This window comes from Ovis canadensis, chromosome 19, assembly GCF_042477335.2.
Source record: "Ovis canadensis isolate MfBH-ARS-UI-01 breed Bighorn chromosome 19, ARS-UI_OviCan_v2, whole genome shotgun sequence".
NCBI lineage: Eukaryota > Metazoa > Chordata > Mammalia > Artiodactyla > Bovidae > Ovis > Ovis canadensis.
In genome coordinates this window covers 24,277,489-24,296,995 of record NC_091263.1, presented here as the reverse complement: position 1 = coordinate 24,296,995, position 19,507 = coordinate 24,277,489, and the positions used below count along the sequence as shown (strand labels likewise).

The 19,507-nt window shown below is 44.1% G+C and overlaps 1 protein-coding gene across 23 annotated transcripts in view; it reads right to left on the bottom strand.

Annotated features, from left to right (window-relative positions):
* ARPP21 (cAMP regulated phosphoprotein 21) overlaps positions 1-19,507 on the bottom strand; it is a 163,831-nt gene that overhangs the window by 56,466 nt on the left and 87,858 nt on the right. For all 23 annotated transcript variants that reach the window (XM_069561354.1, XM_069561364.1, XM_069561367.1 and 20 more), the window contains 4 exons: positions 11,921-12,154; positions 3,408-3,589; positions 2,333-2,428; positions 984-1,229 (listed from right to left, as the gene is read on the bottom strand). In XM_069561354.1, coding sequence (XP_069417455.1) covers positions 984-1,229; positions 2,333-2,428; positions 3,408-3,589; positions 11,921-12,154 — 758 coding nt within the window. The remainder of the gene's footprint in view (positions 1-983; positions 1,230-2,332; positions 2,429-3,407; positions 3,590-11,920; positions 12,155-19,507) is intronic.

Genomic DNA, 19,507 nt, shown 5'->3' with positions numbered 1-19,507 from the left:
ACTGCTACATTACAGAGAAGGCAGCTAAAGGCAGACTATAATTATCACTCAAGAGAAAACGAATGACTGGGTGAAAATCACTTCATGGCAGAGGATTCTGCATGGCTGGAAAAGAAAATAATTTATTCAAGATGCTAAGGCAATGCCACAGACACACAAAGGTGACACTCTACTCGAAACAGCTCCTCCAATGAGATATTTCATAATTAGGATGGAATTTGCTTGGGCTATGCATGCCTTGAAAATGGACCAGAAAACGCCTCAGTGCATTTTACATCTTGACAGTAATCACTTGCAATATTCAGCAAGGGATGCCCAGGAGAGCCCCAGAGATGTTTGGTGGTGAAGGATAACACATAATCAGTCTTTGAGAAGACAGTAAAAATCAGTGATCTGTGGTGTCTTACATGCTCAAGTCAATTAAATATGATTAATGGCTACCTGTGGGCGGGCATGGGAGGCCAGAGCCCCAGGGGAGAGGAGAGTACAGTGGAGGGGGCTTAGCTTCCTCCTTTATATTCCGAGAGGAGCCCCCGATCCAGAAAGATGCTTATGAATGGGCAAGAAAGGAAACATGTCTCCAGAGCAGCAGCAGGAGGGATGCAAGGCCCCCAGGAGCTGACTTCCCTGCTTCCTTCCCCAGGGCTTTCCTGCCCTAGTCATCACCATAGTGAGCCACATCCTGCAGGAGGTGATGCTCTGCCATGGCCTCTGCACCAGCAGCCTAGAGAGTGGGCCATTCCCTCTGGTCCTGGGGCCACAGGTCCGCTTCATCCAACTTCCTTTCTGAGCCCCATAAGACTCTGCACAGCTGGTGGACAGGACAGACCAGGACCAGACCAGGACCAGACCAGGCTGGGAGTATCAGTATGCCCCAGAAGGGCGAAGCGGGAAGAGTTGGTGATATTCTACATGGAAACCGAGCTCAAGGTGTTCTGGGTCAACCAGCTCTGAGTCCCAAGTGTGAGAAGAAGCACACTCACCTGTGTGGGTGGAGGCTGATGCACGAATCCTTGTGGCGAGGCAGGGGGTTGCAGGACTTGCTGGGAGCCAGAGAAGCTCCCTGTGGGAAGCTGCTGACCCGTGGAAGCAATGACATAGCTTGGCTGCTGGGTGGGCTGAGGCAGGAGGGACGGTGGGTAGACGGAACCAGCGGGGGGCTCGGGAGTCTCCCCCGAGGACTGCCGGCTCAGGGTCATCTGGCTGAACTGTGTGGCCACGTCCTCTCTCTGCAAGCCATCGAGAGAAACCCGGACATCAGCAAGGCTGGCTGAGAAATGGGAGGGGCACACAGAAGCAGAAGCAGGACAAGGCTTGTCCTTACCAGAGATGGAGGGGGCACGATTTGGAAAAAAATAGATGAAAGGAATACTCTGTCCAAAACAAGAGAACGTAACAAGGGAAAATAGATTTCAAACATCTTGAGGATCAGAGATGGTCAATAGGTTGACCTGTATCTCTTTCTTTCAATGGAAACAAATAATTATTATTTCATTGTGGGCTCAAGATCCTCAGAATAACACTGGGATGAAAAGGACTTGGTGGGCTATCCTAGAGGGTCATCTGGTCTACCAGCAATAGCCCACAGGCTCTGCCTACTGGAGAGAGACAAGAGGGACTTGTACTGCCCTTGGCTGCTGCAAAAATGGAACCAGGACTGGAGTCATCAGCAGGCTGAGTGGAATTCCACTTGTAAAGGAGTATTTATTCACTGCCTGGCCTAAAGTTAAGGGAGAATGCTCACTCTCATTGTCCAAAAGGACTTAGTACATTGAGGGGAAATGAGAGGGCCCTGGAGGACTGGGATACTAGGGGAACACCTGTATCAGGAGCAGCGGGTGATGTCAGTTACCATCTAGATACTGATTTTAAGGTATTTCCCAACCCTCACACCAAACTCATGTGTCTCTCTCCTCCTGACTTCTAACTCAGATGACATCCAATTCCTGCTTAGCTTGTACATGCCTTTTTATATTTTTTTGGCTGTGTATCATGGCATATGGGATCTTAGTTCCTCGACCAGGGATGGAAACCCTGACCCCTGCAGGGGAGGCACAGAGGTCTTAACCGCTGGACTACCAGGAAAATTCCCAAGCTGGTAAACTCTTAAAGGGGTATCAGACTGCAGGAGCGTTAAACATGGGACAGATGACAGAAAGGAAAGCATTCTTTCTGGAGAGGAGTGGCAATGTTCTGGAATGAGACATTCATGCACCACGTCCCCGCTGACAGTCAGCTCAGGGCCCGCCCCCCAGCATCAGTCCACCCGGCAATAGTAAAACCAGAGAACACGCTCTCCCAGGAGAAACGTCATCCCCACAAGATACAGTACCAGGGGGAACTGCGGCGTTGGCGACACAGGCAGGAGATGCTGGGGAGGAAAAGACACAGCTGGGTATTGCACGGACTGGGAGGAAGCCTGCAGCCCCTGAACAGATTGGAGGAAACAGAAAGCTGATCAGGTTAACAGGCAAGTTCTGGGGGCTGCAATCACACTGCCTCTGAAGCACACCACTGTCCTGCACAGGCAGTCTTGGTTCAGTGTACTCTGGAGAGGGGGGCCAGCCACTGATGGGAAGCCAGAGCCAGGCAGACTGGCACCAGCCAGCCTTGGGGGAGGCTTGCTGCCCAGATAAGAAATCATGTGTGTGAAACTTCTGAAAAAACTGTAAAGCACTACAGAATTTAAAGAATTTCATTTAGTTTTTTTTTGTTTTTTTTTTTTTTTTTAAAGAAGAATTGTGAGACTTTTCATGTTGGTGGTGGTGGTCAGATTCCCTGGCTCTAAAAATATAGTCTGAAGGCTAAGAGTTGCCAGGGTGAAAAATTTTTGTAAGAAGCAAGAAAAAAAAAACAAAAGAAAACTGAGGTTCACCTTGGCAACTTCCCTGGACACCTCAGGTTTCTGTGGCCATTTCCACGTGTTGCCCTAAAACAGGAGGGCAGCCCTACATCTGTCCAAGGCACAGATGAATAGCCAGGCCACCTTGGAATGAGCTGGTTTCTGTTCTTCCCGTTGGTAAGGCATATCATATTGAGTCTTTGCAGACACACACACTGCTCTGCATTGGGAATGATGACAATGGGATTGAGTTCCATCCCCAAGTCAGGCTCCTTGACCATACAAGCAGCATTTGTCATTTCTGTTCCCAAGCACCACGCCTCAGCATGCAAGTCACTGGATGGGGTGGGTGCTCAGCTCTACCTACACTTAAGGATCCAGCTGAAGTCCCATTAGCCTATCAGCCAGGGTTCTCAGTGGCCAGCTTTTATGATGGAGTTGAGTGGACAGGGGTGGTACCCATGGGAAATAGCCCCCTTCCTGACACTTCCTGACAACTTCTCCGAGGTTGGAGTGACCTCCGTCTCTGTGCACCTCCCCTCCCGGTCTTCCTACCAGCTCTTACCTGAGTGACCAGGGGACTGGCCATTTGTGGCTGGGCTGGCTGGACCTGCTGTTGGGGCTGCGGGGAGGGCTGCTGTTGGGGCTGCGGCTGGGCCTGCCCCACCATCGCACTACGCAGGGGCTGCTGGCTGGCTGGGGGGTTGTAGATGGCGGGGGTCCCATCAGGATTCATGAAGGGCTGGCCTGCAATGGGACCATACCTTGGTCAAGAGAAACTTCTCAAGCCCTCTTTGGACACAAAGGACCCCGCTGAGAGATGCTCAAAATGGAACCTGAAGACAAGGGCCAGTGGAACCCTGGGACACCAGAACCTTCACCAGGGCAAAGACTTGACTGTTTAAGACCCATGTGGTTGAGCGAAATAACAGTATAATAAGCCCAGAGCAATTTGAGATACTACAAATAAAGCCACCGCCTTCAGGGCGATTCGCCAAAGCTAAAAATACCTGTGCGTAGTGGCACCCAGAGAAGGAGGTCCGTGGAGCCCTGTGTGTGTTCTCTACCTCGCAGCCACCAGCCAGATAACTTACACTGAGATAAGGGCTGTTTTGCACTGATAGCTCTGCGGTATTCAGTGACTCATTATTTACCAGTACGTTTGCTTTGCTTCCACTGGGCTGGTCACCAACTCAGAATCATTATCTGTTACACAAATATATGTACAACTGGAATATACCACATGCATTCATTCACTTCTCTAAGTAGACAGCAGCCGGGGAGGGGACTGAGATTTTGAAGGTGGTGCATAATAAACTCAGCACAGAACCATCTGATCACGGGGAAGCAAATACACATTGTCTTGTCCTGTGAAATACTGGTGTGGTTCACTATTACTGTTCCTGCCATTAAAAAGAGTATTTTATAGTTTACAAAATAGTATCACTGGGACCTCATTGGGCCTCCGAGGAAGAAAGGTGTCATTGTGGTTTGTTTCTGAAGAGGAAAGATAGGAAGGTTACAGGAATAAGGGGCTGAAAAGAGAAGGGTAAAGAGAAGCAAATGAAAGAGAGGGGATAAGAGGGAAAGGGAGGTAAGAGAGAGAAGAAATGGGTTTCCAATATGACAGGTGCAGCAACAAGCACCTTACACCCAGGGTCTTCTCTTCCAGGAACCCCACAGATGTGCAATCTCATTCCACTTTATTATTTTTTATTCATTTGGCTGTGCCACGTGGCTTGTGGGATCTTAGTTCCCTGACCAGGGATTGAACCTGTGCCCCTGCAGTGGGCGTGTGGAGTTCTAACAACTTAACCCCCAGCGAAGTCCCTCATTGCATTTTCACAGACAAGATAATCAGGGTTTGGAGGGCCCAAGCAACTTGTTCAGAAATAAATGAAGTAGTAAGTGAGACACTTAGGAAATGACTCTGGTCCCTTCACCTCCCATCACACCAAACAACTTTGGTGAATTACCCAAGTTTGCATGATGAATACATGGGAAAATGAATGAGGTTCCATGGAAAAAAAAACAAAAAACCATAACTGAAAACTGTTCATTAACACATGAGAAGTTAGGAGAGGTGTGGGTCATGTTCCAAGGTGGAATCACCCTCAGAATTGGTAGATAAAGAAGACCCAGAATATGGGTGAACAGATGGGCAGAGTGCCTACAGGTAAAAAGCAACGGACTTAATTTCAACTCATTTAGGAACTGACATGGGACTTCCCTGGCTGCCCAATGGTTAGGACTCTGTGCTTCCACTGCAGAGCACACAGGTTCAGGTTTGACCCCAGGTCGGGCAACTAAGATTCCAAATGCCGCATGATGTAGCCAAAAAAAACCACCTTCCTTTAAATGCTGATGAACCTACTTGCAGGGCTGGGAACAGATATGCAGATGTAGAGAGCAGACTTACGGACACAGCAGGGAAAGGACAGGGTGGGATGAGCTGACAGAGGACCACTGAATCACGTGCGCTACCATGCGTTGAGCAGATGGCTAGTGGGAAGCTGCCGTACGACACGGAGCTCAAGCCCGTGCTCTGTGATGACCTAGAGGGCAGCATGGGGGTGGCGGGAGGGAGGCTGAACAAAGCAGGAAGTATATGTATATTTATGGCTGATTCACGTTGTTATACGGCAGAAACCTACACAGCGTTGTAAAGCAACGATCCTCCAATTAAAAATAAACTTTAAAAAGTGAACAAATAACACGGATGGCTCTGGAAAAAATAAAAAAAAAACACCTTCCTTTAAAAAGAAAATTAGGAACTGACACAAAAGCTTTAGCATTTCCCAAATTTTCAGCACTCCCCCCAGTGTGCGTGTGTGTGTGTGTGTGTGTGTGTATCCAACAAGTAACTTCATATGCTGCATATTTATGAACATACCTGCCAGAATCACAGAAGTTCTAACAACAGTTTCATAACCAATCACAACATGCTGTGATAGAAAAGCAAATGTGCTAGAATTTTAGTCACAGAACAATGACTAAATTTAGAGGGTTTTTAAAAAACGTTCTCCATAAGCACTTGTTTCTCTATCATTGTTATTTAATTTTAGCTATGTTTTATTGTCTTATTGTTCTTTTTTCCAAAATAACTCTTCTGAATTAAAAAAAAAAATCTGCAACCCATTTTTTCTTGCAAAACCCAACAATTCAAGAAAGAATTCAAAACAGCTCAATTTACAAAAATCTACTGGCCCATTTGGGGTTCTAATCCTTTGTTCTCTCCTCCTATTTTGTATCTTAATAGGTAAGAGGAAAATTTTAGGTTCTTAACATTAAAAAAAAATAGCAACTACATATGAAATCATTTTCAAGTCAGCCTTACTCTATGCTCACACACACACATAAACACAAACATGCAAAGATGGACAACAAAAAGAAAATGATCTTTACTATTTCTATGCCTTTTTCTTAAATTGGATTTTTTTAAAAAAAACTGCTAGTTGTGGATTTTTGGTCACACCGCGTGGCATGTGGGATGTTAGTTTCCTGACCAGGGATGGAACCCATGGCCCCTTCATTGGAAAGAGTCGAGTCTTTATAGGGCCAGAGAAGTCCCACTATTTCTGAGACTTGTGATTTACCCCAGTGAGAACAAAGGAAGTGTGAAAAATTGACCATACTTAGGGAGGAGGAAATGGCAACCCACTCCAGTGTTCTTGCCTGGAGAATCCCAGGGACGGCGGAGCCTGGTGGGCTGGCGTCTATGGGGTCGCACAGAGTCGGACACGACTGAAGCGACTTAGCAGCAGCAGCAGGGTGTAATATAACTGTAAAGTATAATGTTATTGTGCTGGGGACCAGAAGAAAGAAGTATCTCTAAACAACGATATGTGAAATTTTCTAGGGCTTCCCTGGTGGCTGGGATGGTAAAGAATCTACCTGCAATGCAGGACACCAGGTAATTCCTGGGTTGGGACAGTCCCTTGGAGAAGGGAATGGCAACCCACCCCAGGATTCGTACCTAGAGAATCCCATAGACAGAGAAGCCTGGCGTGCTACAGTCTGTGGGAAGTACTAAGAACTCACTTGGGTAGAGAGAGGGGCAGGCTCTTCTGGAAAGAGAAAGTGGTAGAAAAGGTTGGTTTTTATGCTCACCAAGGAACAATGGAGAGAACCGAGGAAAACGAAAAGAGTCAGGACAGATGCCAGGGAAGAGACCAAAAACAATTTCCTATGAGGGCCAGGAGGTGACTCTTGGGTTTCAAGTCAGGCTCTGACGGCCTCCCCGTTTTCTACCTATTCACCAATCCAGATGTAATTACGACTAAGTACAGACAACTCCTTTGAATGACAGCAGCTGAAAACCAGAGGAGAAAGGCTCACGAGCTTGAGGACTATTCCACTTAGCAGAGATTTTCATGTCAGAATTGCAGAAGCGTGCCCAGCAGGCCTGGCACGGGTGTTGGCAGGGAAAGAGGGCGTAGTGACAGCAGTAAGCCTGGGCTGTGAGCTGAGCCAGGGCAGAGAGAAGGTTTGATTGCAGAGCATCCACCGCTCTCAGATACATGACTTGAGGTGAAAAACGACTCCGCTCTTCACATCAACGTGTAATGTGCAGCCGACATTATGTTACTAATAGATAATGACTGAGCCCCTGCATGGGACCAAGGCTCTGTTATCCAGGGATTCAAAACAAAAACGAAAAACTCAGTAGGACCTCTCCTCAGAAAGGCTTACACATGGGCTGGTAACAAGGAAATGAATCCAGGGGCAGTTCACACTAAAAAGAAAGTAATTATATGCTCTTGGTTTCCCATACTAAAGCATGGCTACTATGTACCTGGCAGAAGGGTATTTATTTAAAAAGACACGGAGGGTATGATGGGAAAAATATTTTCCTTCCTAGTTCTTAAAAAGTGAGCCGTCAAATGATAAAGAAGCTGATGGTTATGGATAAGCAAAGATTACTTCAGGTCTTGCAAAGACATGCTTTTAGACAGCACACAAAATATTCATGGCGCATTCAAGCACAAGGCAGGAGCAGTTCAGATAAATTGGTTCTAGACGTCCTGTGAAAAACAAAAAGCAGAGCATTATGGAAGCCCATGAGGAGCATTCGGAACAAACCAGCCCTCAAAGGCAGCTCAAAGTCAAAGTCCTTGCAGGTGGTGTATTCTTGCGTCTCACGCTCCTAAACTTTAGCCAGACAAAAGCAGAGCAAAATGGCAAAACAGCATACACAGACACTAACAAGGGCGCAAGGGATGCCAATGCCTGTTGACATCTCTGAATAGCACCACGTTGACAGAAAACTGCCAAAGATGAGCCTTCGGCTAGAATTTTCCCAAAGGACACTGAGTCCAAGACAGCTGGAGGAAGGTGCAACTCAAGAGTCAGACCCAGGCTTGCCTGGCAAGGATGAAGGCATGGTCCAGAGATAACTCTCGAGCAAAGAGCCTCTGATTCCTTCATCCAGATGCCCACAAGCAAAGAAACAACAGTTAACGCAGGTCCAGAATTAGAAATGGACCAAGTGGGAGCTGAGTCTAAAGCCAGACAAAGTAAAAAAAATCCTGGTTGTATCTGGGGAACTGCAAGAATGTATATGGATGGGTTGGTTTCAGTTGCCAAATACTGAGTGTCAAGTAAAAGCCCGGTCCGTTGTGCCGACAAAGGAAGTCTCATTTTTGTTTCAGTTAGCAGACAAATGATGGACAGGCACCTTAGAATTTCAAATCATTGCTTGTCTTATTCCTGCTTAAGACAGATATTTTATCCATCATCATTTTATACATGAGGCACATTTTCAGATATATGACACTGGATGAAAAACTGTTCTACTCTCCACATCAGCATGGATGATGCATAGTAGACACTGTTTCAAAAATATGTAATTGTTGAGGACCTATGTCTGAGCACAGTGCCTCAGGCTACTTCATCATCCACTCCAGGGAAGCAAAAAATATAACCAAGTGTGGCTCCTCCCCACAAGCTCAGGAATGTGCTGGTAACTGAGAAATGGACCCTGAAGCAATTCACACAAGAAGCGAAGGAGTCACAGGCTCTGGGTTGCTAATACCAAAGCGTTCCTATCACGTATTAGCAGATAGGTAGTTAGGAAAGGGTTAAGAAAGGGTAAGAGGTGTGGATTCTAAGAGGGGGCAGCAATGCCAGAGAAAGATGAATTTCAGCCCAAAGGAGGCAACTTTCCAGTTTTAATAGTAGCATCATGTAAGAGATTAGATAGGGACTTCCCTGACAGTCCAGTGATTAAGATGTCACCTTCCAATGCAGGGATTGTGGGTTCAGTCCCTGACTGGGGAGCTCAGATCCCACATGCCTCACAGAAACAATATTGTAACATTCAATAAAGACTTTAAAAGTGATCTGTATCAAAGAGAAATATTAAAAAAGGAGAGATAAATAGCCTGAGACAGACTCACACACAACATACTAGAAATATACATATACACACATAAATATGATATATGACGCATATATATCTATATATGTACACATTTCCCCCCCCTTTTCTGGCTGTATCACGTAGCTTGCAGGATCTTAGTTTCCTGGCCAGGTATGCAATGTGGGGCCGCGGCAGTGAAAGCACCAAGTCCCAACCACTAGACCAGGAGGGGATTTTGTGCATATTTTTAATTGATAAATATAAACACATTCTGGCAAAAAAGAAACATCACAACTTACCTTACATCTCACCACTCATCATGGCAAGAATAATTTAGTACTATTTTCCTCCTGGTCTAGGGAGAGTGTCATGAATGGAGACTCTGTTCAACAGTGTTATTAGATCCTTTTCTAATGAGTTAGGACTCATTTGCAAAGGAGATATTTCAATAACAGCTCTAAATTACTCATGCCAATGTATAAAAATTGGGACTTGGCACCAGGAAGCACTTTCTTCCCTTTTCTATAAACAAGATTACGGATGATAATATACACATACACACGCACATCCATTCTATCATTACAAATCATTGTCCCCTAAAAAAATACTCTGTTGAGCTTTTTGGAAACACTCTGCAATTCTGGTTAAAACATACCACTCACAACCACGCTTAGTGGATACTCTTGTTTACAAACCCTCCCTATCTCAATTAAAAGTGAAAGAATTAAAGCTGACGGCATCAGATCACACTTTGATCTGTGCCCAGAGTAATGGATATGATCCTGGTTTTCTTTTCATTTCCTTTATAGTGCTTACAATGATCCAGATAAAATACAAGCCATCTAATATCCTCCTTACAAGTATCTAATCTGAAAGCTTTCAAATGGTTTTCAATAAAAAGATTACGCCTTCTTTCCCCTCAAGCTTATGGCATTTTCAAAATGTCTCAGTCACACACCGTGCCTTGAGAATGTGCCATATGCTTTCATGAAAATGTCGCAATTATTCAAGTAAGTATTTTACTATCGTGCTCACGCATCTTTGAATTTCCTAATTACTAGACATGTGAAAACATGGAGTCACAGCACTTTTATGAGACTCTTAACCAGCACTGCATTTAAAAATTTAGTTCATCAAAGAAATACTCTGGAATAATCTAAACCAAACCACAGATATATATTGAGAAAATTCAAAAGATTTTTCCATCTCTTTCAAAGGTTTCTAGAGAAACGACTTACTGACGTCAAGCCTTCCTACCAAGGGTTTCCCAGCCCTGGCACTACTGACATCTTGGGGCTGGATAATCTTCTGGTGTCAGGGGCTGTCCTGTGCATTTTGAGATGTGCAGTAGCATCTCTGGGAGAAGGCAATGGCACCCCTCTCCAGTACTCTTGCCTGGAAAATCCCATGGATGGAGGAGCCTGGTGGGCTATAGTACACGGGGTTGCTAAGAGTTGAACATGACTGAGTTACTTCCCTTTCACTTTTCACTTTCATGCACTGGAGAAGGAAATGGCAACCCACTCTAGTGTTCTTGCCTGGAGAATCCCAGGGATGGGGGAGCTTGGTGGGCTGCTGTCTATGGGGTCCCACAGAGTTGGACATGACTGAAGCGACTTAGCAGCAGCAGCAGCAGTAGCATCTCTGGTCTCTCTCCTTAGATGCCAGTAGGAGCCCCTCCTCTCCAGGTCATGGTAATCAAAATATCTGCAGATATTGCCAAACGGCCTTGGATGCATGGGAAAATTGCCCCAGGTTGAGAAGTATCCCTCACAGAGCAGGCGTTCATTAGTCTATCTGCCCAGGGCTCTGGGTCCTCTGAAGTTATTGTGCAAGTTAACTGACCACTAGAGAAATTAAATAAGTACAAAGCAATTTAAGATGTACAAACTATTAGGTATAAAACAAAACACAAGGATACAGTGCACAACATGGGGAATATAGCCAGTGTTTTACAATAACTATAAATGGAGTATAAACTTTAGACCTTGTAAAGCACTGTATTTTGCACCTGTAACTTACATAATGCTATAGAACTATACTTCGATTTTAAATAAAAAACAAAACCCAACAAAAGCCAACAACAATGCTCATTCATCATGAAAGAAACAGTGGTCATGAAATGAGCAATTTTCCAAATCCCACCAAAACCAGCCTAACCCTAAAATTCCTGAAATACATAAGAAGATCCTGTCCTCTGTATTCTCTCGCCACTGCTGTTCCTTATTTCCCAGTGGGATCTGTGTGGGGTTGTAAGATGAGAAGACAGTTTATGTAGTGAAGAATCTGCTGTGTGTCCAGTTGAGATCTCAAGCTCCTGAAATTATCTTGGATGTGAAAACACTTTGAACGACAACAAGCTAACCATGGATTTAGCCTGAGAAATATCCATTTTCAATGAGTACCTCACAGTTTATCACTCAACAGTTTCTGGTCTTAGCTCCCAGGAATACATGAGGGAGACCACGCCCAGGGAAGAGAGGCCAGAGAGAAAAGTATATTTCTAGTATCTGTATTTTGATTTCCACATCAATATTGATATCGATACCGAGATACAGATTCCAGCTTTCTATAGATCTGCTCTTCCTAAAACAAGAACCTCCACCACCATTTAGGCCCCAGGAATTCTCAGACCACTGACTAGCAAATTCAAAAGCTCAGACACAAGAACAGACCTTTGATCTTGTGTCTCAGTCAAAGAGAGGTGATGAACCAACCTGTGTGTGGATTAAGCAGGATGCTTCCGGGCGGGATGCCTGTGGCAGCTTCGAGTGGAAGGAGGATGTAGCTGGTGCTGCTGGGAGCAACCTGGCCCCCCATCCCATTCTCTGGGTAGGTCACACAGCCAGGAGAAGTGGCTGCCACACCCGAGACCAGCGGAGTGCTCTGGAGAGGCGGATATGTGCGTGACAGCGATCCTGAGGAGCCTGCACTGCTGGAGGACTCGGAACCTACCAGAGAGACATAGATCAATGAGTCATCCCACATGGAGAAGGGGAGAGAAACCACTGCTTACTGGAAACAGTCCATCACTAAAGAATCAGGTGGCTGCTGCAGGATGAGACTAACTAATGCGTCTCCCACATTTTGTTGAAATATTTGTTACATGTTTACCAGATGCATCAGACTCCCAGGAAAAGAGAGATGAAGACTGACAGCTCAGTTCCTGGCACCTCACACACCACTAGGGTGATGAGCTGGTAAACGGTACCATAAAGTACAGAACTCAGTGCCTGAAAATTCCTGTCTCCTCGAGAAGAGAATGATGTGGAAAGGTCTCCCTGAGCTTGAGTTACGACACTAAAGTGACTGGGGACTTCCCTCGTCCAGGGTTTAAGAATCCACCTTGCAATGCAGGGGACGTGGGTTCCATCCCTGTTGGGGGAACGGAGATCTCACATGATGTGCAGCAAATCAACTCACATACCACTACAAGAGAGCCCACACACTGCAGTGAAAGATCTCTCCTGACTCAAAGAAGATCCCACATGCTGTTAACTAAGATCCGATGAAGCCAAATAAATGTTGTTATTCAGTCACTAAGTCCTGTCTGGTGTCTGACTCTTTGTAACCCCATGGACTACAGCATGCCAGGCTCCTCTGTCCTCTACTGTCTCCCAGACTTTGCTCAAATTCCTGTCCACTGAAGCCAAATAAATAAATACATAAAAGTTAAAAGGACTGCAGTTTAAGGAGGAATCTATGGTCATGTAGATGGTTCTAAAGTACTGGTTCTTCAACATCCATAAAGCTGAATTTTGAAAAGGTTGTAGTCAGAAGTGATCTTTCCCTTCAAATGTGAGTAGAACTGGCTCATTCCTTTTAATTAAGATCCAGAAGTACTTAAGATCTGCACCAGATCTTGCATATTCACATTATTAATATGATTAAGAGGTAAATCAAAGAGGTCTTGGTCATCATGATAATGACTGATCATTCTTCAGATGACGCAAGAGCAGAAGCATGGCGGGGATTTGTGGACTGACGATTTTTCAAATACGCAGGTAACTGGGTCAGTGTGCAGAAGCCACCGAGATGGAATTCAATGCTAATCATCTCCCTTTCCCTCCAGTGTGGACAAGAAAAGCTACATTCCAAGTCCATGAGACACCAGCAACCAGAGCCAGGCAGCTCCAGCGCCCTTGACCGTGGTTGTTTTGGGGCCCTGAATATTAAACCAGAGCCTCAGAGAGAAACTGCACCAAGCCAAATTTCTACATCTGTGGATTCAAACTAATGGATTGAGTGACATGACAGCTTGTAAGAACAGAGTATAAGAAACTTTAAAAACTATTAGCCTACACTATTGATTTATATTATTAAATATTCATTGTTCTGTGTCACTAAAGGTTAATACATATATAAAGAATATTTAAGATTTTTTTGAAGATTCTAAAATGTGCCCTTAAACTGGAGAACTTTTAAAATAAGTGAGAGGAATATAATGTGATTGCAGAGAAAAGGGACCACTAGAGAGTGTGGTGATATTTTTGTTTTTATTTTTGAATACAAGGTGTGAATTTATTTTCAAATTCGAATCAAACATGGTAGAGTGGCTTAAAATCTTAAACTTAAGTTATCTGAATTGAACACATTCAGAATTGGGCGAAAATAGTCATGACTATGTTGCCGCATTGCTTCTCAGAGAGATCATTTCTTGTCCCTCAAAGTAGAGTATTATCAATGTTGGAGTGTAATTAAATTATTTTCTCATTGACTCTTTTAAGGGACACCTAAAAGTATATAAAAGTAAAAGTCAAGTTATCCTGAATTAGAAGGATAGTGATATTTACTGGGTATGTAGTATGAGTGGATATCTTAGTAAAACCTGTAATTTGAAGGACTATGACTGCACACACAGGGAAGGAAATGGAAGCACAGAGAAGGCAGCTAACTCAAGCCAACTCACACAGCCAGATAATGACAGAGCTGGGGTGTGATCTGGGCAGACTGATCTGGATTTGACCATAACCTAGTACTGATCGACACCAGGGTTCTCGGTGGGGCTCTTCCATGCTTTTTTGATTATTCAGAATGATCAAGTTTCAGGTGAATTCAAGATGGTCCATCTAATTAATGGTGATATGGTTCTGAATAATATATGGGTACAAAGTGGGAGGGATGAATTGGAAGACTCAGACAGACATAAGTGCACTATTGATACTATGTATGAAACAGATAACTAGTTAAGAATCTACAAGGAACTCTAATCAATGCTCTTCAGTGATCTACATGGGAAGGAAATCCAAAAGAGAGGGGATATATTCTCTTTTCTGTACAGTAGAAATGAACACATGGTAAAGTAATATACTCCAATAAAAGTCAGTTTAAAAAACATATGGGCAGAGAAATAAAGGATCTAAAGGGAAACGTGGGAATGGTAAGAGAAGCTGTGGGAACACGTGGCCAACATGCCTGATCCTGAAGTCACTGCTCACTGCAAGCTGTAGTGTGTGTGTGTGTGGACTTGTGTCTACGATGTGAGGCTACAGTCCAAGTCTGACGCTTAAGAGTCAACAACAACAGTAATAACACAGCAACACTTTCCGCCTCCAGGCGTTGAAGGTCACACACAATTGATTCAGCCTGCGTCCGGACTGATGGGTTAGACAGTGAGAAAAACTGGGGCCCAAGAAAGATTCTAGGGCCAGCCTGGGCTGTGTTGGTGCTGGAGACTGATACACATAAATGGATGTGCCTCTATAAAATCCAAAAGATTATTTCACCTTGGCTTTTGGAAGATGGCCATCGATCATTGATTGGCAATATCATTTCCTTCTACTGGCTGAGGAAAAGCAGCAGCTTCAAGAGGAACAATGATGAGACAAGGTAAATATAGGGCCCACAGGTTAAAAGAAAGAGAAGGAAAAGTAAATTCAGCTTAAACTCTCAACACTTGCAAAGATGGAACCAGCGAGATTCTTTGAAGGGATGGCTCAGCCATGATCGTGCAGCCTGGCTGGTGTCTAACCAGCTTTGAACAGTTTCTGAACATCAGTCATCTAGAATCAGGTAAAGCAATATTCTACATATAGCCAGAATTAATGGCAATTCTTGATTAAAAATGGATGCTACCAATAGTGATAAAAGGCACAGGAGTAGAAGTGATCACAGTTTTATAAAAAACTAATATTTGAGAACTTTACTACTTTGGGCACTGAGAGGGGTTTGTGTTTTCTTTTTTCAGGGACTTAGTGATAGCAACAGCAAATATTTAAGCAGCATGTCAGCGTGGCCAAGCACCACATGAATTCTCTCATCTACTTTGCACAGCAACGCTGCTTTGCACATGAGAGCTGATCCTCAGAGATGCTAGGTAAATTTCCCAAGTGCAGTGGAGAAGTCTGAGTTCAAACAGAGGCAACACAATTCCAGGGACCACACTTGAAGCCTACAGGTCACATGTTTACACTAGGGTCATTCCAGCAAGAACCAGTGGGACCAGGGCCCTCACTAGGCTTGAGTCAAGTTCTAGGAGATACTGCCCAGAAATTCAATACTACTCATAATGGGTTGCTCAGAAGTCGGAAGTTGGACCCAGAGGGGCAGCTGGTGGGAGGTGAGGAGAGAAGATACCAGGGTGACAGTCGTAGGTGAACATTCAAGAGGGAGACAGGAAAACGGAAACATGGAAAGAGACTGGGGAAGAGACAACAAGGCAGACAAAAGGAAATCCAGGGGAGGGCTGGAGCAGAAAGGGAAGGGTCGGGGCAGACGCCCTTGGAGAAGGGAGTGCGCCATTCATTCCCCAGGGAGGGAGTTTTAGCTCTGGCTCTTCCAGAATTCCTTGTATTTTCCTCCAGAAGTGACTTCTTTTTTTAATATCTCAATGTCTTCTTTTGTAAAATACAAGTCACCAGACTAAAGGACGAGTAGAGACGAGGACGAGGCCCTTGAAGCTCCCCTCGGTTTATCACACTTCAGACAGATTTCTTCCTGATTGTAGCCTCCTTCCTCCCTTTCCATAGAGCATCTCTGTGCCTTTAAGATGCAAATCTTCTCCCAGCCTCTTACCAGGTTTTCAATCAGGAAAGGTCTTTCTTAAGGATGTGGGAGCCATGCCTTTGAAGTATAATCCTCAAGAAAAAATGGCGCCTTTCTCTGCTAGTCTCTGCACCAATCAGTAAACACAAGGGGTCTAATTAAATTGACCCATCACTTATGTAAGCTCCCCTAGCATCTTTCTCTAGCGCACTTACAGACTCTCCTGTCTTTGTTTCTGCAGGGCTGAGTTTAGTTTCTCTCTGCTACTCCAAGAGTCTTGACTTCACTGGATTAGTTATGGGTAAAGTCTTTCTTGCCTGTTTAACTCATCAGGGACCATTTTTCTTTTACAGGGACCCTGAACAGGAAAAAGAATTTTTTTTTTCCTCCTGAATCCAGGAAAATGTCTCCAAAACCAGGGATCAGAGTTTAGTGGAACTCTGAACTAAAACTTCTGAAATAACAAGGGAAAGAATATCCAGGATGCATTAGCAGAGTGATGAACATTAATACAAAGAAAAGGAAGTGATGGAAAGATGACATGTCTTGCATTGGCTCCAGAGATATCCCGGGGCACAGACCAGCAAGATGACAACAACAAGGATACCCTTTCAACCAGAACACACGATGCCAGGTCATGTCGATTTTGTGAAAACCAAGCAGAAGGCAGTCTTACTTTTCCAGGGCAGCTCTTTCTCAAGCTTGGTTTATAGACAAGCCATCTGTGCTTGAACAAAGTTCTCCTGTGACCTTGATGCAGCTAAAGTCGAGAAGCCCTGCTCTGACATCAAGAGGGACGGATGTAATCAAACAACATGGTGTGGCCGGTGCGGAGAGAAACAGAGGCTACCCACTTATGTCTCAACCCCATGTCCACAGCAGCACTGTCTGCAGTAGCCAAGACATGGATGCAGCCTAAATGTCCATCAGTGGATGAATGGGTAAAGAAGATGTGGTTCATTTACAATGGAATATTACTCAGCTACAAAAGAGAAGGAAATAAAGTCATTTTGTAACGACATGGATGGACCTAGTGAAATAAGCCAGAAAGGCAAGTATCCTATGATGTCACTTATACGTGGACTCTTAAACAATGATACAGATGAACTTATTTATAGAACAGAAACAGACTTACAGGCTTTGAAAACAAACTTATGGCCCCCAAAGGGGGAAAAGGGGATGGTGATAAATGAGGAGGCTGGGATTAACAGATGCACACTACTATGTAAAAATAGATAACCGATGAAGACCGACTGTACAGCACAGGGAATTCTACTCAGCACTCTGTAATAATCTATGTGGGAAAAGAGTCTGAAAAAGAAAGGATATGTGTGTATGTATAATTAAACCACTTTAATTAAACACCTGAAACTACATAACATTTCAAGTAAACTATACCCCAATATAAAATAAAAATCCCCCCAAACAACCAACCAAAAAATAAAAACACACCACATGGTGTGGCCAGCGTGGAAAGAGACAGATGACATGGTATTCTTAATTCTGAACCCCGTTGCCAGTACCAAGGGAGAATGGGGCTGCAGACATTCAAGTCCTCTTCCCTGTGAGGCTGTGCTGGAATCGGCTGTCTCCACAGACCATCGCTGGGCCCCTGGTAACTGACCGTGGCCATGCGCAGGGCAGAGGGTACAAGAGGGGAAATGCAGCCAAGATCTCAAGAGGATGTGCTTGCATGTTTTGACTTCAGTAACATGCTTTTCCCAAAATGTAGGAAAATGTGTTTCCCATCTGGAAAGCATCTCATTATTACCTATTTGAAGCTAGAACCTATGTAATTAGAGAGAGAGCAGGAGAACTTAAATGTCTCCAGACTGAGTTTCGAAAAGGTCAAAAGAGCTTGCCATTCCACTGTGAACAATAAAGTAAAAAAAAAAACAAACAAAAAAACACAAAAACAAAACTGGAAACCTGGTATGATTCTGAAGCTCCATGACAGCAAAACTGACAGCTTTGCTTCATAAAACCATCTTGGGAGATTGTAAGTTTGTTTTGACATCCTATCTTGATCTCCTGTAATTTTTTTTTCTTGCCACTCCTATACCTTGACAGGCTTTCAAATGGAGATGCTTAGATGAAAAGAAAAAAAAAAAATGTCTGAAGCACTTACAGCTTCTAATCATTCTTCAAAGAACACGGCATTTTAGCATTCTTGAAGTGCTTTAAATGTTTCCAAAGAGCTCTGCTTTGGAGATGACTGGTGGTTGGTGTGTGGAGAAGAACGATTAATTTGAAAATCTTAAGTGCTCTTTGGGTGTGCTGGAATTTTTAAGTGCACCATTTAAGGTACTTGGTTTCTGCGTTTGAAGGAGATTTAAAACTATTTAACCTTTCTTAGTTTACAAGAGCGCAAGTGCACCACGGTGGATTTTCTTGACTCCAGTTGCTGCAGTAGTGGGGTATAAGAGCAATTAATTACAGGAAGAAACCAAGAATTCACCAAATGGTGAATAAAAATGTCAAAAGGCAGTGCAGGCCCACCTGATTCTTTCCAAGAAGCAGGATGTGTGTGTATGTGTGTATGTATATATAAAGTAGTGGCTGAGACTAAATGCTATTAATTTTCTGCCTATATAGGAAAACACAAGATAATTTCTTAGGAAGCACTTGTCAACAACATAATTATGTTAATCCATTAGCATAATGAGCCGAGATTTCACAAAGAGTCTCTGAGCAGTTGTGAGAAGCTTGGTTGGGACTGTATTCACAGCAGAGAATAGCATGTTTTTTAACCTCTGGTTGGTGTTGCCCATTCACCATTCCCCTGGGGTCCTGGCCTCCCACTCTCCACACCCAGGCTAGGAATCCGGGAGCCATGTACCCTGACCTCCAGACGTATCACTGGACCACAACTCTCAACCCTAGCTGGGAGTCAGGGCCTCCAAACTTCCAAGGCAAAATCAAAACCAAAGGAAAACAATTCCATGCTAACATCACAAACTTCAAGTTCATGGAGGGCTACTGAACGGTCACTCAGTCAGCTTCCGGGGATTTTTTTCAAGATTTTGATTGTGGCCATTTGAAAATAATTTGAAAATGATGGTGAGGGATACTTGTGAGACAGAAGAGCTAGAAAGGGCAAACCATGAGGGATATTTCATAGGCTGGTATGAATCCCATGGTGTTATGCAGCCATCAGTGTTAAGTTGTTTCAGGTTAATGGTTCTCCTAGATTTTTCATCATTTTGCATGTCTCAAAGACTGTTCATGCAAACCTGAACCAACTATGTCAGAAGATCACTGTTCATTTGTAAGAAAATAAAAAGGAAAAGGTTAAAGAGATACATGTACCCAGCTACTTG